Here is a 19,844-nt window from a genome sequence, read left to right on the forward strand (position 1 = left end):
CACTCTTGAAGCCCCACGTGGTAAAAACAACAATGTGGTAAAAACAACAATTTTTCAGGGGCCTGCCTACCTGTACATTTCTGAGATGTCATTATCTTCATGAGCTAAAACCACTTCCTAATAAGGTGATCAAGTGGATTGGTATGTGTCCTAATTTTTATCTGCTGAACCCACAGAATGGTTGAGGCCAATACAATCTACGGTCAAGTAGATTGGAGTCCTTCTCAAGTGAAATAACTAGTGTCCTTTGGATGGAAATCATTTTTTATATGTGAGCTTACTGGAAAACCAGGAGGAAAGGGAAATAAGAATAAGTACACAGATAGTAATTTTTTTTTCTAACTGGGCGTTTGTGTAATTTTGACTTGTAGAAGATTACAGTAGCAGAATGCATCGAGACCCAGAGTAAAGCCATGACAATGCTCACCATCGAACAGTTATCCTACCTGCTCAAGTTTGCCATTCAGAAAATGAAGCAGCCAGGGGTAAGAAGCAAGTTCCTCTTGGTGTGTGCGTAAATGGAAACAGTGAGCTTGGGTTTGTTCGGTTAACATTCTTGTTCTGTGTGGCCTTAGCTTGGTGGACACCTGTGGCCTTTGGGCCTGCTTATGTGCCTGAATTCAAATATCTGTAAGTTAAACATGTGGTATGATGATATTCAGTCAATTCTCGATAGTGAGCATTTTGTGTCCCCAGGGAGATTAACTGGGAAATGATACAGAGTAGAAAGTGAAGGAGGGAATTAAGATTCTAGTTGGCTGTAAAGTGAAATCTCATAGCCCATTGGGTAGGAGGGAGTTTTGTGCTTCCCTTCCATGGGAGTTAGTAAAATCCATTTCATAGGGAGAGCTGAGTACAACCCAGTTTATTTATGATCAAGGTCTGATGACGGAACCGTAAGTAAAACTCAACCAATGAGAGTCCCATAGAAGGTGAGAATTTGGTTAGTTGCTTCCCATTTTGAAATGGGATTTAACCTGTGCCCCTTAAGGAAAATCTGCACATAAAAGCAGGCCCACCACATTCAACTCTACTAAACAGTGTTTCCCTCCCCAAAGTCTCAGCCTTATCAGAGCCATGGTGCTTTTAGTTTTTTTGTGACAGCATTCAGGTGGATGGCAGTAAGATATCTTGTTTTAAAAAATAATGTGTTATGCCAACATAATCAACTTGGTATGCCATTTTTCTACAGATCAATTTAAGGAAATTTGAGGATGCAGTTCTCCTTTTTGGATTTGCACAGAGGCATCCATATGAACCAGTGGTGATACTTTGTGAAACTGCAGAGTTTACTTTTCTAAGTCAAATAAATACATAGAAATGCAGACTCTCAGGGCATTTAGTAGCTAGTGTGGTTTAATTTCTTGGAAAAAAAAAACAAGCTCTAGTTTTGAAATTATAGTCTGAAATATGAGACCATGAAAATTCAGGGCATGAGCATGCCACTTGGGTGTTGCTAAATCAGAAAGCTACTTGTCTCTTTAACAAAATCTCCATTGATGGAAGCAAAAGTCTATAAGATAGCCTCAGTTTGGTAAAACACAAACTTTGTTTTAAACTGTAGAGCCATTTTTATGTTGAGTGACAAGGAATTAACTTCCTGCTTTTCATAGGCTAAATTGTATCTGCTGAGGACTATTTATAGAAAGAATAGATTTATGTGGACTGGCCAACACTGTAGAATTATAACCCAAAAAGAAAAATTGGAGACGGTGTTCATTTGTCACATAAATTGTATGATAGAAAATCAAGGCAGAAAGTTGCTGATTTTTGTTGAAGCATCTTTTTAACTTCAAATTGCTGCATTTTCATTGTGGATAAAACGTTACCCATGACTGCATACAGTAACCTTTGTAGATGCTCTGTTTGGGTATACTTCGTTTAATGAAATATTTGAGATTTTTTTTTTTGGTAACACCGTCCATCAGCAAACTTGGGCCTGGCATTTTGAGCAGCTTTAAGTAGAGCTTAAGAAAATGGATCAGGACGAAAGCTTTTATGCAGTACCTGTGTTGAGGGTAATTTGGCTTCTCAGAGGAGCAAAATCTCACTCTCTAAATTTTCCCCCTATGTACACAGTATCTGTTGGCATTTAGGGGAAGTAGACTTCATGTGTGTTCTCTAGGTGTAGCTAACTTTAAGCCTCTGTCAGTTTTGACTCTGGGCATTTGCTGTCAATAGATAAGCCTTATTCAGAGATATGGTCTAAGGTAACCCATCATGTGTTGTTCTTGTCAGTCTTAATGGAAGAGGGCAGGACCTGTATGTATTGAAAATAAAACAAACAAAAACCAGAACACTCCCCACGATTATTGATAACCAGGCAGAATTAGCAGGTGAACCCAAATTTGGAGCTCACTAAGGTCATTCTTTGTGGGAACCTTTAGAACTATTGTCTGATGATGAGTTCTCTCCATCTTTAAAGTACTTTGTTGGTATTAATGCTGTGTCCTCCATAGTAGTGATGGGTTTGGCCTGTGTATGTGCATCTTTTCTTTCTTTTATAGACAGATGCATTCCAGAAGCCTGTTCCATTGGAACAGCATCCTGACTACGCGGAATACATCTTCCATCCTATGGACCTTTGTACATTGGAAAAGGTTGGCTTAAGTGAGATAACCTCGCTGTTGTAGCCTGCATTTGTCAAGATGACTGAAGCCCTCCCTCCCTCACTTCCTGTGCCCCAGCTCAAGTTAAATGGTTTCTCTGTCTTCCAACCATTTTTATTTGGATGAAAGGCTCTTGATCCATTAACTTCTGTAACATTCTTCCAAGGACTGCAGTGGAGTCTTAAAATCCACAAATTAGATATTAATTCTGCTGGTGTCCACAATAATCATAGCTTCTAAGAATTAGTGATTTGATTGATTTGAGCCTCACGTCCTTTTCACTTTCTTTTTGGAGGTGCTAATGAGAGCAGCAGGAAGAGAAAATTAAGTGTGGGAAGCCTCCAGATTAGCAGTAAATGTGTAGCTTCTTAGAACTTGACTTATTCTAGTAATAAAGCTATTTCTTTAATGCCTGAGGGTGTTTTTAAAAGTTTTAGGCTAAATATCCTTGCTGAAAATTATACTTGTAACACTTGAGATTGTGCATGTCAGACTAGTGCTGAGTTTTAAATTGTTGGCATCAAAATATGGGTAAAGAAAAGAATGGATAAGGGGAAAACACTACTTCATACTGTCTGCACTGGTGACTCTCAAACAATATATCAAACCTGCTTTGGAAAATTGTACACACACTCAGGGTATTAAAAAAAGAAGGCATTCAAAAAAGATAGGGTTGGAATCCTAGCTTCATAACTTAATAGCATTGAAACTTCAGATAAGTTCCTTAACATTACCATACCTTGGTTTCCCTGTCTGTAAAATGATGATAATATTTATAGTCATATAAATATTATTATTGAGTTTTCAATCATAAGGCTTATGTGAGACTTACAGCTAATAATAAATGCATAAATATATAAAATATCCTGGTTCATTGGAAGGGGCTGTTTGATTAATGACAGCTGCTATAAGGTGAGAAAATTCAGGTTAGTGTGATGAATTCAGTGAATGCATTTTTATAGAGTTATAGATCTCAAATATAATAGCATCTTGGGAAATGAGTAAAAGCATTAATTAATTTGGCAAATGACTGCTAAGAAAATTATGTGGGGACGCAGGTGTTACTGGCTGTGGCTCATATAGACTCACTAGTGATTATGCTCTGTGGCTTTCCTCCCCAGAATGCTAAAAAGAAAATGTATGGCTGCACAGAAGCCTTCTTGGCTGATGCAAAATGGATTTTGCACAACTGCATCATTTATAATGGGGGTGAGTGGCTTAGACGACTCCTATAAAAGAGAGTATGCTATGTGTGTTGTGCATTCTCCACCTTTCATAAAAAATCAAGCTCTCTTTTCATGCATCAGGTCCAGTAGCTGACGGATAATCCTTGTATATGATTGCTAATATGTGTGAACGAGAGTAGTGACTATGTACATTTTAAGATATGAGCTGACATCTAAAGTGGCTCATGGGTATATGATGCTGCTTACCTGTCTTTTTTAGAAGCCCTATTTTAATGGAGGAATAATTATGTACAATAGCTTGCATTTTACACATACATTCCATGAATTTGACAAAAGTGTAAGCATCTGTGTAACTATAAACCCAAATAAGATCTAGAACATTATATCACCCTATCAAATTCTCACTTGCCCCTTCTCAGTAAATTCATCCTTTTAAAGGAACTACTGTCACCTTTCTATCACTATTGATCAGTTTAATGTATTCTAGAATTTCATATAAATGGAGTCAGATCGTACTCTTGTGTGTCTGGCTACTTTCACAAGGTGTAGCATTTTTGGGATTCATCCATGTTGTGTGTATCAGTGGTTCCTTTCTTTTTATTGTTGAGTGTTTTTCATTGTAGCAATGTACAATTTATCTATGCCCTTTGTTGATGTTGATGGGTATTTGGGTTGTTTACAGCTTTTGGCTGTTAGGAGTAAAGCCACTGTGAACACATGTTTTCATTTCTCCTGGGTAAATACCTAGGAGTGGTTATCGGTGGATTGTCGAGTAGGTTTATAATTGTATTTTGTCAAACTTGTGCAGAGTGGTTGTATATTTTGCATTCCTTCTAGTAGAGGGTATGAGACAGTCTTAGTTGCTCTACCTCCTTGACTAACACTGGGTGTTAATCTGCCTTTTCAATTTTAGCTGTTCTTGAAAGTATGTAATACTATGTCATGGTGGTTTTAATTTGCCTTTATTTAATAACTTACAGTATTGGGTGTCTTCATGTGCTTATTAGTCATTTGTATATTCTTTTTGGTAAAATAATAACATCTTTTGCTCATTTCAAAAACTGGGTTGTTTGTTTTTTAATTACCGAGTTTTAGGAGTTTTTGATTTTCTGGATAGAGAGTTGTCAGCTGTGTTTTCAGAATGGAGGAGAATTTCCATTAAATATGGAACCTTTCTCTTTGCCCTACCTTTCTCACAATCCTCTGTCTGCCTTCTGGCCAGGTAGATCTTTCAGTGTCCTGTCCTGTCCTGTCCTGTCCTGTCCTGTCCTGTCCTGTCCTGTCCTATTCCTCTTCTCCTGCTGGAATATTCGTCTCCTCTTTGCTTTGATGCCATCTCCTTGTCTTTCAGTGCCAGCCACTCTGTCCTCTGGGGAGCCTTCCTCATTACCCAGACCATACAAGGTGCTCTTGTTAGGGGCTCTCCCAGTACCTGTGCTTCCCCCTGGTAGCATTTATCACACTTTCTGGATGGTGCTGTCTTTATTTATTTGAGTTCCTTACCGGGCTGTAAGCTCTTTAAGAACAGATGCTACATCTTACTCCTGTGAATCCCTGGACCTAGCATAGTCTGTTGGCTAATGTTTAAGGGAAGGTGTATAAATGGATGGATGTCTGTTTAAAGCACATGGTTTGCATTCATTAACTCCGTAGCAGAACCAGAAGCACAAGGAGGGGCCGAAGAGAGGCATTAGGTATTGAAAATTTGTGGGAAGATTATAAACAGAAATATATAGAAAGGCCAATAAGATCATATAAACAAGTGACTGATGTTAGGGGGCAGAAAAAAGCAGCATGAGCCAGGATGGCTGTTGGCCATGGAGAGAATTAGGGACAAGAATGGGAGCTCCTACCTGGTCTGGAGGGGTCACCCCTGGACACTCTACAGGTTTTCTGGGTACAGTGTTAGAAGATCTTCAGAGTTTTCAAGCCAAGGCACAAATTTAGGTATTGTGTGTGTGTGTATGTGAGATCCTTTTGCCAGCACATTGACGATTTCTGAAAACACTATAATGTTCAAAGAAACTGGATTTTTGACCATCTTGTCTTCTGGTTTATTGCAAAGGTGAGGAATTTAGAGCAAGATCTGGGGCCAGATCCTCAATTCATTGGCCGAGTGGTTTCATATGAGCACTGACTCCTGAGCCTTAGCTTACCTGTTAACGAAAAGGGAACATTCATACGTGCTTCCTAACATGGCTTCTTGAGGTGTTAGTGAGAAAATGTATTTCAAAGCACCAGGTGCACTAAAGGTACTCAGTTACCTGGCTTCTTTGCCCTGCGCCCTTCATGAGTTGGTGTTTGGAACAATGGGCAGAATAAGGCTCCTTCCAACTAATTTAAGCCTTTTGAATATACAAGCATCTTTCAAATATTAATCTATGAGCTGTAAGAAACTCACACAAATATTAATCTATGAGCTGTAAGAAACTCATACAGATTGCTCAGGCTCGGAGACAATGATATCATTGTCAATGTTCATGGGAGAAATCACATAATTCGAACGGTTATGAGAAACCAGAAAACCTTTGGGTTTTTAGCCTTTAAAAGCTTAATCCTAGGGGAAGGCAAGTTAGAAGGTTACTAGTAAAAGACTAATCCTAAAGCCAGGTGTTAAACATTTCCATTTGAACTAATCCTATTTTCTTATTCCCTTAGGAAATCACAAATTGACACAAATAGCGAAAGTAGTCATCAAAATCTGTGAGCATGAGGTATGTGTCCCCCACTGTCCTGTTGTGAATGTGCCCACACTGAGGGCTGGTGCGGTGGAAGGTTCCATGCAGAATCTCCCACCAGGCCAGCTGTGGTGACTGGTGACTGGGACATGGGTTGAGGCACAGACTCAGATCCCCCAGTGCGATCGGTAAAAACAGTGGCACCTCACTGTGATTTTGGTTTGTGTTTCTGTGATGACAAGTGGTGATGGACTGTTTTTGATACGTTCATTAGCAATTGGAGTTTATTGTATGGGTGAGCTGTCCAGATAGTTCCCCCTTGGAGATACATTTGTTTTCCTGAATTTGGGGGCAAAACACTAGGCTTTTAATTGGGGGATTGCCTGAGGTGAAATTTATTGAAGCCAGATATTCTGGGACATCTGAATATACCTTTTGGTAACACACTGCTGCCAGGGCTGCCCTAGACCTGATGTTACCACTTTGTTCTGCCCTTGTGTCTAGAATAATAGCCCAGAAGTAGGGTGGGTAGAAGGGGGATGTATATTCCACCATCCATTCATTCATTAATTTATCCATTAACCTGTTAAGCTAGTCAATGATAATAATTATAAGTTACAATTATAAAATTAGTATTAATTGAGCACCTGCTGCTTATCTGGAGTCGTGCATGATAGAGGATATAAAGCGGACTGTATCATGTTAACGGGAAGATAATAGCAACTAACGCTAGTGGTGAAATGTGGGCTTTAGAAGTATGTGTGTCCAACCCTGGGCCTGCCACTTCGCTGCAGTGAGACCTTTCCTTGGGCAGGTTACTTGACATCTTGGAGCCTCATTTCCACCCTCTGTTAATGTGGGAATAACAACAGTGCTACTTCAGAGGGGCTGTGAGGAATAATTGAATTACTATCTACAGAGCACTTCACAGTGATACCGGCATACTCTGAATCTCTGATAAATGTGAGCTCATGTTCTGATTGAAATACTTACATTTATCTCATGTGACTTTTATAATAGTCCTATTTGGTAGGTACTGCTCTCCTCCCCATTCTGTAGATGAGGAACGGAGGCTCAGATAAGATAAGCAATTTCTCCTAGCGTTACAGAGCCAGTAAATGAATGGAGTCTGAGTTGAGATCCAGGAAGGGAGCTCCTGGGGCCCTTGGTTCTGTGGCGTGATGTCACTGTAGGGGAATGAATACGCTTTCTTAAGGGGGAGAAGGACAGCGAGTTACAGAATTTTCGGATTGTTGTCCGTGGAAATAAAATAAGGCAATGTGACATTGACTGACTGCTCTGGATGGTGTGGTTAGAGATGCATAGAAACTGAGCATAGCAAGTGGAGGCCAGAGTGGCTGGCAGGGATTGGGGGAGCTTGTGGCCAGGTCACACCTGGCCTTGAAGGAACCGATTAGGGGGTTAGACTTCATTGTTAGTTTCTCACCCTTGGCACTACTGCCATTTGAAGCTGGATAGTTCTTTGTTGAGGGACTGTCCTGCATTCCGAGATTCCAGTGGCATCTGTCACGCCTCCCTGCTCCCTCTTGTGATGACCAACAGTGTCTCCAGACATTGCCAAGTGTTCCCGGAGGGGTTAAACTGTCCGGATAGGGGACCACAGGTGGAAGGAGGGACAAGATGAGATTTAAGGTTATAGATGTCTGTGTGGAGAGTAAACCATAGAAGCTGGGAGACATGGTTCAGATAGAGGATGGGGCTCGGAATAGGTGGAAGCTCTGGGTTGGGGAGCCTTGGTTGAATCCACCTCTGAGGTGCTCCCCACTGTAGGACTCAGCTGAGCATTGTCTGCCAGTATCATAATGAAGTGCTTGAGGCCTCTAGATGTAGGGCCCCTGGGGTGACACAATCTAATATATTTTTGCTTTTCAGATGAATGAAATCGAAGTATGTCCAGAATGTTATCTAGCTGCTTGCCAAAAACGAGATAACTGGTTTTGTGAGCCTTGTGTAAGTTGGGTTTCCTTTCCTTACTTTGTTTTCTGAACTCTGTGTGCCTTCGGTGACCACCTAAGACAGCTGTGTCCAGGTGGCTCACTCAACAAAACTTTGGATGAAGTTGTAAAATAAGTCTTTAGTGATGAAATCACTGCAGAGTGAAAGTAATCCAGGTCGGATAAACCTCTTTGACTGGAAATTCACCAGAGAGAGGTACTGTCATGAGTTGGTGGATTTATTGTCCTGGGCAGACTGTAGGATGCAGAATTCAAGGAGCCCATTAGAGAAGGAGGGGCCACACCAAAAGTATTGCAGCTAATGGGGTGACTGTTAAATGAGTGTATTACTTACAAATGTATTTAAGAGGTTTGGAAATGAAGTTTGGAAATACTAACATCATGGGCTCTCCACATGGTGGAGATTGGAGGAGAAAAATCCCCCTTGATTTTCCCATGAATATGCCTTTTTTCTCAGTTGTGTTCTGCAGGGAGAAGTACATTTTTGGGGTGGGCTGAGGGGTGGTCAAGTACTTGGAGGCAAGAATGGGTAAGTCAAGTTGAGAACCAAAATGTAGTTTTACCTCTGTCTGCCTTTGGAGATTAATACCTGAATAGATAAGGCTCTGCGTAGCCTTCAGGAAAGAGTAAGGGTGGTTAATACTGCCTCCTATTACATGGTAGATGCAATGCACATTTAATCTTCCAGCTTGACCGAGGGTGTAAGGATCACCGTCCCTGTGTTGCACAGAAAGGCGGGAGCTCTTGATCACAGCGATAGGGGCATAGCCAGGATTCCAACCGAGTTTCGTCAGCACTCATTCTTTTAAGCTTTACTACTTAACCGCATTCCACCTTCACCCAGACTTACCGGTCATGCCACCCCTTCTAGGGAACACCACTTGGGGAGACTGCTTGAACCTGTTCTTTTAACCATTTAACCGTTGCGGCCTGTATCACCTCTGCGTTGCTTTATCTTCCTGCTACGCTTTATGTGCATATCTCGCTGTCCGATAGGTACAAACTCTTGGATTTTGTTTTTCTTTTCCTAGAGCAATCCACATCCTTTGGTCTGGGCAAAACTGAAGGGGTTTCCATTCTGGCCTGCAAAAGCCCTGAGGGATAAAGATGGGCAGGTTGATGCCCGTTTCTTTGGACAACATGACAGGTGGGCGTTAAAGCTTTAACTGAATCTTCGATGCTGTCATTGATTAATTACAAGAAGGGGCGGAGGTATGGCTGTCATTTTGTTTGTGGTTGTGATGCCAACCAGTGACTTTGCAGTTCAAGAGTATTGTTCTGTGCTGTGTTAAGCCTTCGTATGTGGTCTTCGGTTTTTACAGGTAGGTTAGAAAAGACTCTTGCTTTCATGGTTTTGTTGATGAAACCAGCACTGAAATAGGCTCCATGTTTATTTTAAGGGCTGCTGTTCTTTCTTTGACTTTTCTGGAGTAAATTAAACTGCTGTGCAAATAAATGGCTTTTCAGAAGAATGCTTTCAAGGATCAGAAGTATATCCCTAGATCACCAGTAAATGAATCTCCTGTCATTATGCTGGGTAGTTCCCTTTTTTTCTGAAGCTAACATGGGAAATTATAAGGGGGTGGTGTTCTGACAGGTGTGAGCCCTCCCTCCCAGCCTCTCGGCCCTCCCCTTTCCCTCGCCCACATGGAAGTGAATTATTCCAGCTATTAGCGGTCGCCTTTAGAGTACAGCCCCGTGTGCTTGAGAACAACAGGTAAATGAAGATGAGCGGTGGTTGATATCTTTTAGCAATTTGTTATGATTAAACGAGGCAAAAATCCTTTTGAAGCCCTACCAAGCAGTTTGAAAAAGTGTGAGTGTGTAGGGGGGAGAATATTTAAAATACAAATTTTAAAAATTAGACATCACCCACAGGATATACAGGAAATAGTTTATAATTTTAAACACCAGAATCTGAGCTAGTGTTCTCTCTGTTAAGTTTTGCTTGTCATCTTGCAAAAAAAAAAAGTGAATTCTAAAGTAATCTGTAAAATCATATACTAGTAATCCCAGTAGTCCATTGTCAGGAGGTAAAATGGAAATTAGCTGAGATGAGCCTGGGTTTGATAGGAAGTATGGTTTGTTTGGTTCTGTTGTGTTTTGCTGGAAATCTCTCAGAAATCCATTTATTCATTCATTCAAAGAAATGTGTCTGGTGCTTGCCGTGGGCCAGACTGAGTCCTGGATTGCTGGGGATACAAGAGTGAGGAGGCAGACACTGTCTATCCCCGTCTGAAGGCCGACATCCTGGTGGGGAAGACAGATAATACACAAATAAACAAACAGGCGGGGCAATCTCAGACCAGGAGGTAATGGCAGGGGCCAAGTAAAGATCCGGGCAGAGGAACCAGAGAGTGTAGAGAGAGCAGGCCTCGTATGTTCAGGAGAAGCCAAGAGCACAACGTGCTTTGAACAAGATGAAGGAAATAACAGGGTGAAGGTGGTAAGAGATGGGTTCAAGGGGGTGGCTGGGCCCGGCTCACACTGGCTGTGGTCAGAAGTTCAGCTTTTATTTGAAAAGTAGAGGAATTAGTGGCAGGTTGTACATCTTTCTGCCCCTTCATTAGAGCCTGGCAGGTGTTGGCCGTCGTGATGATTTGGGATTCTTATTCTGTATTGTGACACAGTGTGGCTGTCCTTAGGATACACGTGGGTGGGGGAGAAACTGCTTGCGCCCATGCACCGAACTTTCCCAGACTCTAAAACAGTCTCTGATGTTGTTTTCTCAGCGGGGCCCACCCTGCACAGCCTCTTAGCTGCTGTCAGACAGTCACAGAAGGTGGCTGAGGGGCATGAACTTTGTGAGCCCTGTTTCCGGAGGCTGTTTGCCCCCAACTTGCTGATGTAGGTTGGCTCTCGTGAAAGCTGGGCCCCATTGTTTGTGGAAGACAGCAGCACCTGTCTGAGGCCCGTGAGGTTTTCCTAACCCCCACCAAGCTGTTGGGCTCATTTGGGGTGAGGGAGGGTATTGGGGAGTTGGTAAGGGCCTCCACAGTGGTGTGGGAACCATGCAGGGTTCTTGGAATGTTTCAGTCAGCTGTGGACAAGTAGTCACTCTTGGCTGTGCTGTGATGCCAGAGAGCCCCTTCCTCCCAGGGTGTTCTTAAGGGTGGGACTGGTTTGCCAGCAGCCTCTCTTGGGCCAGACCCAGGAACGTGCCACAGAGAGTAAAGGGGGACTGATGAGGTATGACACACTGTCCCTTTCTCAGGGAAGCTCACTTTGCAGTCGTGGAGCCAACACGTAAGCCTGGACACTTGTAAGCAAAACAGGCCAGAGAGTGTATGAGAAATATCACAGATCGTCATATGTTTATTGTCAAGCTTATAAACCAGAGAGAGCTTGGAGAGGCTCTTGCACAAATCAAGGCATGTTCTGAAGAGTCTCACCATGTGCTTTTAGTCCTTCAGAAGATTTTGCTTTTTTTTGGCTTTGTTTTATAGACACACACAATATTACATAAAAATACAGAAAATATTTTATTAAATGCCCACAGAGTTAAAAAAAAGAAATAGCTGGCATTAATTGCCTACCACGCAGCAGGCATTGTTTTAAGTGCTTTTTGCAAAGGCTGCTTTTATCCCCATTTTACTGATAAGAAAACTGAGGACCAGAGCTAGGAAGTAGTTCAGCTGAATGACTATGTGACCTCTCATTACATTACCCCCCAGAGATTTTATATTGTGTAGCAAACCTAATTTCCCTCTAAATGTTTCCTGGGCTTGCTTTAAGCAAGGAAAAGAAACACTTTCTCGAAATTACTTGCCAAGCAACTTAATTGAAAGCACTTGAGAACCTGGGAGGGAACACTCGAGGCCCTGGTAGTGGGCAGAAGTGTTGGGGAAATGCAGTCACAGAGACCAACAGGTCAGCTCCTGGTGGTGCCTGGATTGGCATAGGTACGTTCATTTGATTTCTGGGGCAGCCCTCCGGGTTAGGGGGTCATCCTCCACTTTACCAGTGACGAGCTGACACTGGCTTAGGGACGGGGAGTCCTTTGTCCAAGGACAGCCTGGGGATCCTGACTGCTCCTCTTTGCTGTCCTGTCTGGTCTGGACTCCTGCCCGCCCAGTTGTAACACGTGCAGACTCTCACCCTGAGGGTGTTTGGCCCCCGCTCTGCTCTGGCTCACCTGGCTGCAGGTGTGGTTCCTCAGATGTCTGCAGAATGACAGCCGGGAGTTGGAATGGCTGAGAAGCTGGTAAGTCCCAGTACTCTGAGAGAGCACTGAGTGGGGTGTTTTGGGGGTGTTCAGCTTTAGTTCGTGTCATAAGCTAGGAGCACCACGAGTTGCAGCCAGCCAGCCTGTGCCCTGAATTGTGCCCCCTGCACATGCTTTATTTCTCCTGGGCCGCTTTCTCTTAAAAATTAGGAATGTTAAACATAGAATGCTGTTAACTTTTGGGTAAGATGTGATACAGGAAGTCCATATCTTCTGCTTCTCTTTAAAATGTTGGAAGATTTGGGTCAAATTCCTACGTGGGCCCTTCCGATAGCCCCCGGGTAGGTGGTGCCTGCGTCAGACTGGCTGTGGGGTGTCTGTCTCCCCACGGTCTACTTGGCTCCGTGTGGCTTTGTACCTGGCTTCAGTTTATGGTCTGAAATCCGCGCAGCCTCCTTGATTCCCACCAGGTTTTCAGCTGTAATCTGGATCGAGGCTAGGGAATCAGGTGCCACAAAGTTACCTCCTCCTGTTCCCCTACGGCCTCGGCCTCCACCTGGAGTAGGGCAGTTGTGTTCCTGTCTCCTGCCTGCAGTCACTTGCCTCGATAATTCCAGAAAAGCAGCTCTGTTCTCATGAAATTTCTGCAGAGCGCACTGAGATGTGGGATATTGAAGGTCGGAAGAGAACCGGCCTGGAATGGCATGGGAAGGACACATACCCAAAGGCTAAAGGGCTGTTGCTGTTCTTGGGTTATTTCCCACATGAATTATCTTCACATTCAAAACCATGTATCTCCTTTTAGGGTTATAGTTTTCCATTGTTTCCTTCTACTCCCATGTAGAATCCTAATTTTGAAAGAGAAAAGCAAGTTCTTTATGTCTCAGTGCAGAAGAGAAAGATGTGGAGCAATTATCCTTTCCAAGGGGTAGCTGAGGACGCTCTGACTTTCACTTTCTATCATCGCAAAGCCAAAAGGGATTTATTATTTTTTAATGGCATAAAAATGACTAAGTCTATTAAGCCTTTTACTATTTTAGCTAAATTTGTTGTTTGTGTCCTGTCCTTAGGACAGAACGTGTCTGTTGAGTGTTACTAGCCATTTACTAGCCATTCAAACCAAGTCATTAAAAAAACTAGAAAAGGAATACCTATTTAAGAATCTTGGCAAACATACTGTGCTAATTTGGTTTGCATTAAGAATAAGACAATTCTGGAAATCTCAAATGTCCTCTGACAGATGAATGGATAAAGAATATGTGGTATGTACATACAATGAAATACAATCCAGTCTTAAAATGTATGTGACAGCATCGTTGAACCTTGAGGACATTATGCTAAGTGAAATAAGCCAGTTGCAGAAAGACAAATACTGCATGCATGGTTCCACTTGTATGAGCTACCTAAAATAGTCAAATTCATTGAATCAAAGAGTGGAATGGTGATTGCTAGGGGTGCTGGCTGGGGTGAGGGGAAAATGGGGAGTGACTAATCAATAGGCACGAAGGTTCAATTATAAACAAGGTGTGCTCTAGAGATTGGCTGTACAACCCTGTACCTGTGGTCAGCAATACTGTATTACACACTGAAACGTAGGTTTCAAGGGTAGAGTTTGTGTTAAGCTTACTTAGCCCAATAAAATAAATTTTTAGAAAACTTACAAAAGAAAAAATCTTGGAAAAGACTCAAATTGACTTAAACTCCCTCTTTTGCACTTGTAGGGCCTGGGTTCCAATAAATAATTGCTACCTCATGTCTAAAGAAATTCCTTTTTCTGTGAAAAAGACGAAGAGCATCTTCAACAGTGCAATGCAAGAGATGGAGGTTTACGTGGAGAACATCCGGCGGAAGTTCGGGGTTTTTAATTACTCTCCGTTCAGGACACCCTACACGCCCAATAGCCAGTACCAGATGCTGCTCGATCCCGCCAACCCCAGTGCTGGCGCCGCCAAGGTAGACAAACAGGAGAAGGTCAAGCTCAACTTCGACATGACGGCATCCCCCAAGATTCTGATGAGCAAGCCCATGCTGAGCGGGGGCTCGGGCCGCAGGATCTCCTTGTCGGATATGCCGCGCTCCCCCATGAGTACAAACTCTTCGGTGCACACGGGCTCCGACGTGGAGCAGGATGCCGAGAAGAAGGCCACGTCGAGCCACTTCAGTGCCAGTGAGGAGTCCATGGACTTCCTGGACAAGAGCACAGGTCAGCCCCGTGTGGGAGAGGAGGGAGGAGGCCCCGGGACACCACGGGGTTTCCATCATGCCATACCTGTCGGGCCTCACCCGGCCAGTGTCACAGAGTCAAAGAGAGCTGTGGGGGTTTCCCTCCAGTGGGGAAAATTTGACATTTTAAATGAATAACCCAACAGATCCTTGGTGTGAGGGACCAAAGGATGAGAAAATTGGTCCCCAGAGGCCAGCTGGGAGGTCATTCCTAGAACTGGGCAGAGATGGCCAGAAATCTTTCAGAGTTCAGTTTAAATGCCTCTTAGATTATTCACAACTTCGTGCAATAGTTTTTTTTTTCTCTTCCAAGAATTTTATTTTCATTGAAACATTTTTCTGTTAAAACCATACATCCATATTAATGCTCAAATATTAGGTAAACAGTAATATGCTCCCCAGAATAGTCCCACTCCTTGGAGGTCCCGCTCGTTCAACAGCTAGTTGTATTGCACGTAAGAGACGTGGTTGAGGATGAGGAGAGGATGCTGCTGCTCACCAGTTTTGGGGCTTTAGCAAGATGCTTAACCTCGCCTGTGCTGGAGTTTCCTCACCTGGGCCAGGACAGCACAATGGGACCTGCCTCAGAGGTTCTTGTAAGGATTAAGTGACTTATTCCACACACAAAGGGTGTAGGGCAGGGTCTGAAATACTGTGGTGAAGGTGGTGGCTTCTCTGGTACTACTTAGGATGGTTGCTAGTCGAAATGCCTGCAGGGATTCTGAGAGGTGATGTAAATGAGGGGTGCCGGCTGAGTGTAAGAAAGGGGATACTGACTTAAATTGAATTCTTTCTGCCCAAACATAATTGGCTTGCATTTGAAATGCTTAAGAAGGTTATTACTTCCACAGGAAAATGGGTTTACTCTCATTTTTCTTGAAACATGGCCCGTCCCTGTTTGCTCTTCGTTGTTCTGCCTTTGAGAGACGTGGGCACAGAGAAGCGCCCACTTGGTGATAAAGCTTCTGTGATGAGTCAGAGGCAGCCAGTTGGCAGACTCTGGGCTGGGGAGACTGTTGAGGGGCAGGGACTGGTAAACCTCGGGGCACGGGCCCCAGCCCACGGGCTGCAGCCCATGGTTGTCATGCAGGAATGTGGACTCAATGGTTTTCAGATCATAATATTCTTTCAGAGAAATGGGAAATCTACGTTTTTATGTAAAATCTCCCAGTTATTAAATGTCAACTCAGAATGTCTTAGAATGTTTTCCAGAATGAATACAACACATCTAAAGGTTGGACCATCACTTTTAGACTTCTGTTCAAAGCGTTCACCTTGAATAGCCTTTCAGATGGACCCCTTCCTCCATCCCCTCTCCTTCCTTCTCCCTCCTCCTTCGCTTCCTTTACAAAAGAACTCTTTAAAGAGCAGGTACCAATTCTTCAGGAGACCCCAGACGTTGCCAGAAGATAAAATGATGGGGTCTTGGGTCAATTTTGAACTCAAAAGAATTCCACCCATTTTGACTCTTACTGTTTCTAGTTTCTGGTTTGTTACTAGCTCTTCCAAATACGGCGATGGGTGGTGTAGAGAGAGTTAAGTACCAGGGGCTTTCATTTCTTCAGAATAAAGGCTGCATGCAGTTTGTCTCCAGTTCTACCAGAACCAGTGGGCTTAGGTACAGTTAAAGAGTTTAGAGCTCTGTTCACATGTAACTTGTGTTGACCAGGTTTCAGGGAGAACTTCCCTTTTGCCCCTTAGTTTCAGACCACTCCTTGAAAGTGAATTTATATTCCATGGTATGAGTCCATTTAAGCCAAGTTAACAAAGCTAGCATATAATCACAGCCTGTTAGTTCCCATAGAGAACACACTTCAGATAAAGTTTTAACCAGCAGCGATCCTGTGAATCACTGTTGACTGAACTTTGATCGCCATGATCTTTGCTGTGTTCTCGAAGCACCTATTTTATTATATTCTTAAACATTGAATCTGCAACTTAGCTTCATCATAAGCTAAATAAAATTCTATATAAATTTGTGTTTGTAAATTACTTGTATTTTTTCCTAATATACATGAAATTAATACATAATTTTAAAATAAAACATGTTTGCCTGTGCACCAAATACGGTGCAATCCTTCCGGTACCATATTTCAGGAAACATAGTTTATAGAAATGTGAGAACATGTATAATGTGTTTAATTAAGCAGCTCTCTTCCCTGGGACAGACAGAGGTCAAAATGACATTTGAATGACGTTAGAATTCCTAGCAACACTCCTCATCATTTGCTTTTAAAAAAATTAAGCAGTAAGTTAGTAGATCCCCCATTTCAGTAGACTTTAAAGTCCCTTTCCCAAGACGCATAATCCCCTTGCCGGTATGTGCTTGGGTCATCTTGCTAATTATGAGTTACCTTGCTAATGAGTAGTACAGTAAGAGAAGATGCTATTCAATATTACTTTAATTTTACAAATTGCCCCCTTTCAAGAGCCAGATAGTAAATATCTCAGGCTTTTTGGCTCTCTGTTAACAATTATGCAATTTTTAACACTGGCGTTACTAAACAGCCATAGGCAGTATGTGCCTGTGATAGTGAAATGGCAATTTCATTATAATTGTATATTTCATGAACTATGAATCTTTGATTTTTTTTCTTTTCCCAACCATTAAAACATGGTAAATATAATACCTTCTGAGCTTTCAGGCCAATATAAAAACAGGTGGTGTACTAGATTTGACCCGTGGGTCAGTTTGCCAGCCTCTATAGACCAAGAGAGTCAGAAGAAACTCTGAGTTAAGTCTCCCCATTTTGCAGAAGGCAAGTTGAGGTCCCTGTGGAGCGTGTATGGACGTTTTCACCGCCAGAGCCTGAATCTAGACCCTTTTTCTTTTCACTGCACCCTAGTGCCCTCTGCTGTTAGCAGTGATAATAGCATTTAATAGAAAAAGTGGAATACTGAAATTTCCCACAAACAGCAAGTGTATAATTGAGATCAGACTGTGATTATACAGAATTGTGTGAAAAAAAGACTGTCGTAGGATAGAAAAGCCATATTAGTTTCAGCAATAATTTTGTAGCCTGTAACATAATAAGTTATTAAATAAAAGTTCTACGAGAGTTTAGAAGCTTTCCTTTTGTTTGGGGGTGGGGGGCATTGAGGAGCTCAGAATCATGCGCCTCTAATCCTTAGACCTAGATTTAGCTTTCTAAGAATGACTTTGCTCAGCCAGAAGCCTTTCACTCGGGGTGGCCTGGATTGCTGTCATCTTAATGGTCGGAGTAGATTGTGTTCTCAGTGATTTTTCTGCTTCCCCCTTTATCTAGAGCTCCTGGCCAGAAACAATGCCTTTGCCAATATTTGCTTGTGGGATCCTGATCTAAGTCATTAATATGTATTAGGGAAAGAGTCCTAGGTCCTGGCTTTTCCCACACTCTGACCTCCTTTGGGCCTTACCGCTCTACTGTGGCTTATTGTATAGGGAGAAGTAAAATCGTTTTCATATATTCCTTACGTATTGTGAAATCAAATATATATTTGTCATGAAATAATTGTTGATAAAAACTGAAGTCACAGATCCTCCTGTTTCTCACAGTCAGCCCTTAGATACTGTTTCCAGGACTTTTTCTATGTTGGTTTATAAGTCACATTAGTAAATTGAAAACTCAGATACTTCCAGGGAACAGGCAGGTCTGGAAACGAGCAAGGCTGGGAAGTGGTGCAGGGACCAGGGTGAGCTAAATCGGAAACACATTCTTCTCATGACCAAGTATGTATACTCATGTGCTTCAGTATGTAACACTTCCTTCCCAAAACTGCCCACTCTTCCAATACAGGATGCGTTATAGCATTTCCACTCTTGTATTTCTTACAAAAAAGCTGCTTCTAACCCACTAGGAGGTCATACCTTGGACCTGTCAAAATGCTGAGCTGGCACGCTTTTTCTGAAGGGCCCTGGGGGAGCCTTTTCCTTTTGCGGGGTCTAGCTGAGAGGAAATGTAGGCTCTGGTGCCAGATTTCTTCTGATTATTCAAAAGAAGCCTCAAATGTTTTTGAAAATGTGAACTGCCCCAGTGTTTACGTATTGGCTCAAATTATATCCGAATGCTGCATCAGATGCATCTGTGAACTACTTGGTTCGTGGATCACTTGTTTGCAATGTCTGTTGTGGACTGTTCAGAGTATTTATTTTTTAACTTGTGTTCAAATGCTTTCCATGTTAGTCAATAACCTTTTAAAGCAGCATTTCTGTCTTGTCAGAGACCGTGCATTGCTGCTGTGCTGAGGAGTCATCTATGCATGCCTCCAGGAGTTATGAAAGACACAGCCCTTTGAACATAGAGGTTGTTTCCAAGGTTTTATAATTAGAGGAAATTTAATAGGAATCATTAACTCCACTCCCACCCCACCCAGAGTGCTAGGGTGTGTGGGAGGGAAGGGGCATTTTTCCTAATTTAATTCTAGGACTCATGTTTCCTGCCGTCAGAATGGTACTTAACACAGGCTTGGATTTTGTAAATATAGATAATAAATGATCTGTTTTAGCCTACTTGTGAGCGGTACATTGAAGTATAAAATCTGATTAAATTATTTGTGACTTCAAAGGCAATTAGTTCTTCCTTTGGGCAAGATATATGGCTTTATAAAAGGATCGGCATTCATTTCAAAGCTTAATTGAAATGAGCATTTCCAAATGCCTTTCTGCTTTTGAAAATGTCTAGCATGATTTAAAACAGGGTTTCTCCATCTCGGCACTATTGACATTTTGCGCTTGGTGATTCTCCGTTGTGGGGGGCTGTCCTGTGAACCGTGGGACGTTTAGCTGCATCCCTGGTCTCTACCTTGCTAGCTGCCGGTAGCATACTCTTGCCCACAATTATGACAGCCAAAGGTGTCTGCATGCTTTGTCACGTGTCTCCTGGAAGCATAGTCACCCCTCCAGTCCCCGTTGAGAACCCCTGATTTGCTGTACCATGCTTTTGAATTTGAGCACAGACAACAAAATTCTGATTGTGTAACATTCATGTTTGAAGTTATTTAGTATTTACATTTCATTTTGTGTCATT

General features: G+C 42.5%; 1 protein-coding gene across 25 annotated transcripts in view; it reads left to right on the top strand.

Moving 5' to 3' along the window:
• ZMYND8 (zinc finger MYND-type containing 8) overlaps window positions 1-19,844 on the top strand; it is a 103,234-nt gene that overhangs the window by 42,738 nt on the left and 40,652 nt on the right. For all 25 annotated transcript variants that reach the window (XM_073236512.1, XM_073236496.1, XM_073236503.1 and 22 more), the window contains 7 exons: window positions 372-485; window positions 2,508-2,600; window positions 3,731-3,818; window positions 6,455-6,510; window positions 8,368-8,445; window positions 9,482-9,597; window positions 14,337-14,818. In XM_073236512.1, coding sequence (XP_073092613.1) covers window positions 372-485; window positions 2,508-2,600; window positions 3,731-3,818; window positions 6,455-6,510; window positions 8,368-8,445; window positions 9,482-9,597; window positions 14,337-14,818 — 1,027 coding nt within the window. The remainder of the gene's footprint in view (window positions 1-371; window positions 486-2,507; window positions 2,601-3,730; window positions 3,819-6,454; window positions 6,511-8,367; window positions 8,446-9,481; window positions 9,598-14,336; window positions 14,819-19,844) is intronic.

Source organism: Manis javanica, chromosome 5, assembly GCF_040802235.1.
Source record: "Manis javanica isolate MJ-LG chromosome 5, MJ_LKY, whole genome shotgun sequence".
In the NCBI taxonomy this organism is placed as follows: domain Eukaryota; kingdom Metazoa; phylum Chordata; class Mammalia; order Pholidota; family Manidae; genus Manis; species Manis javanica.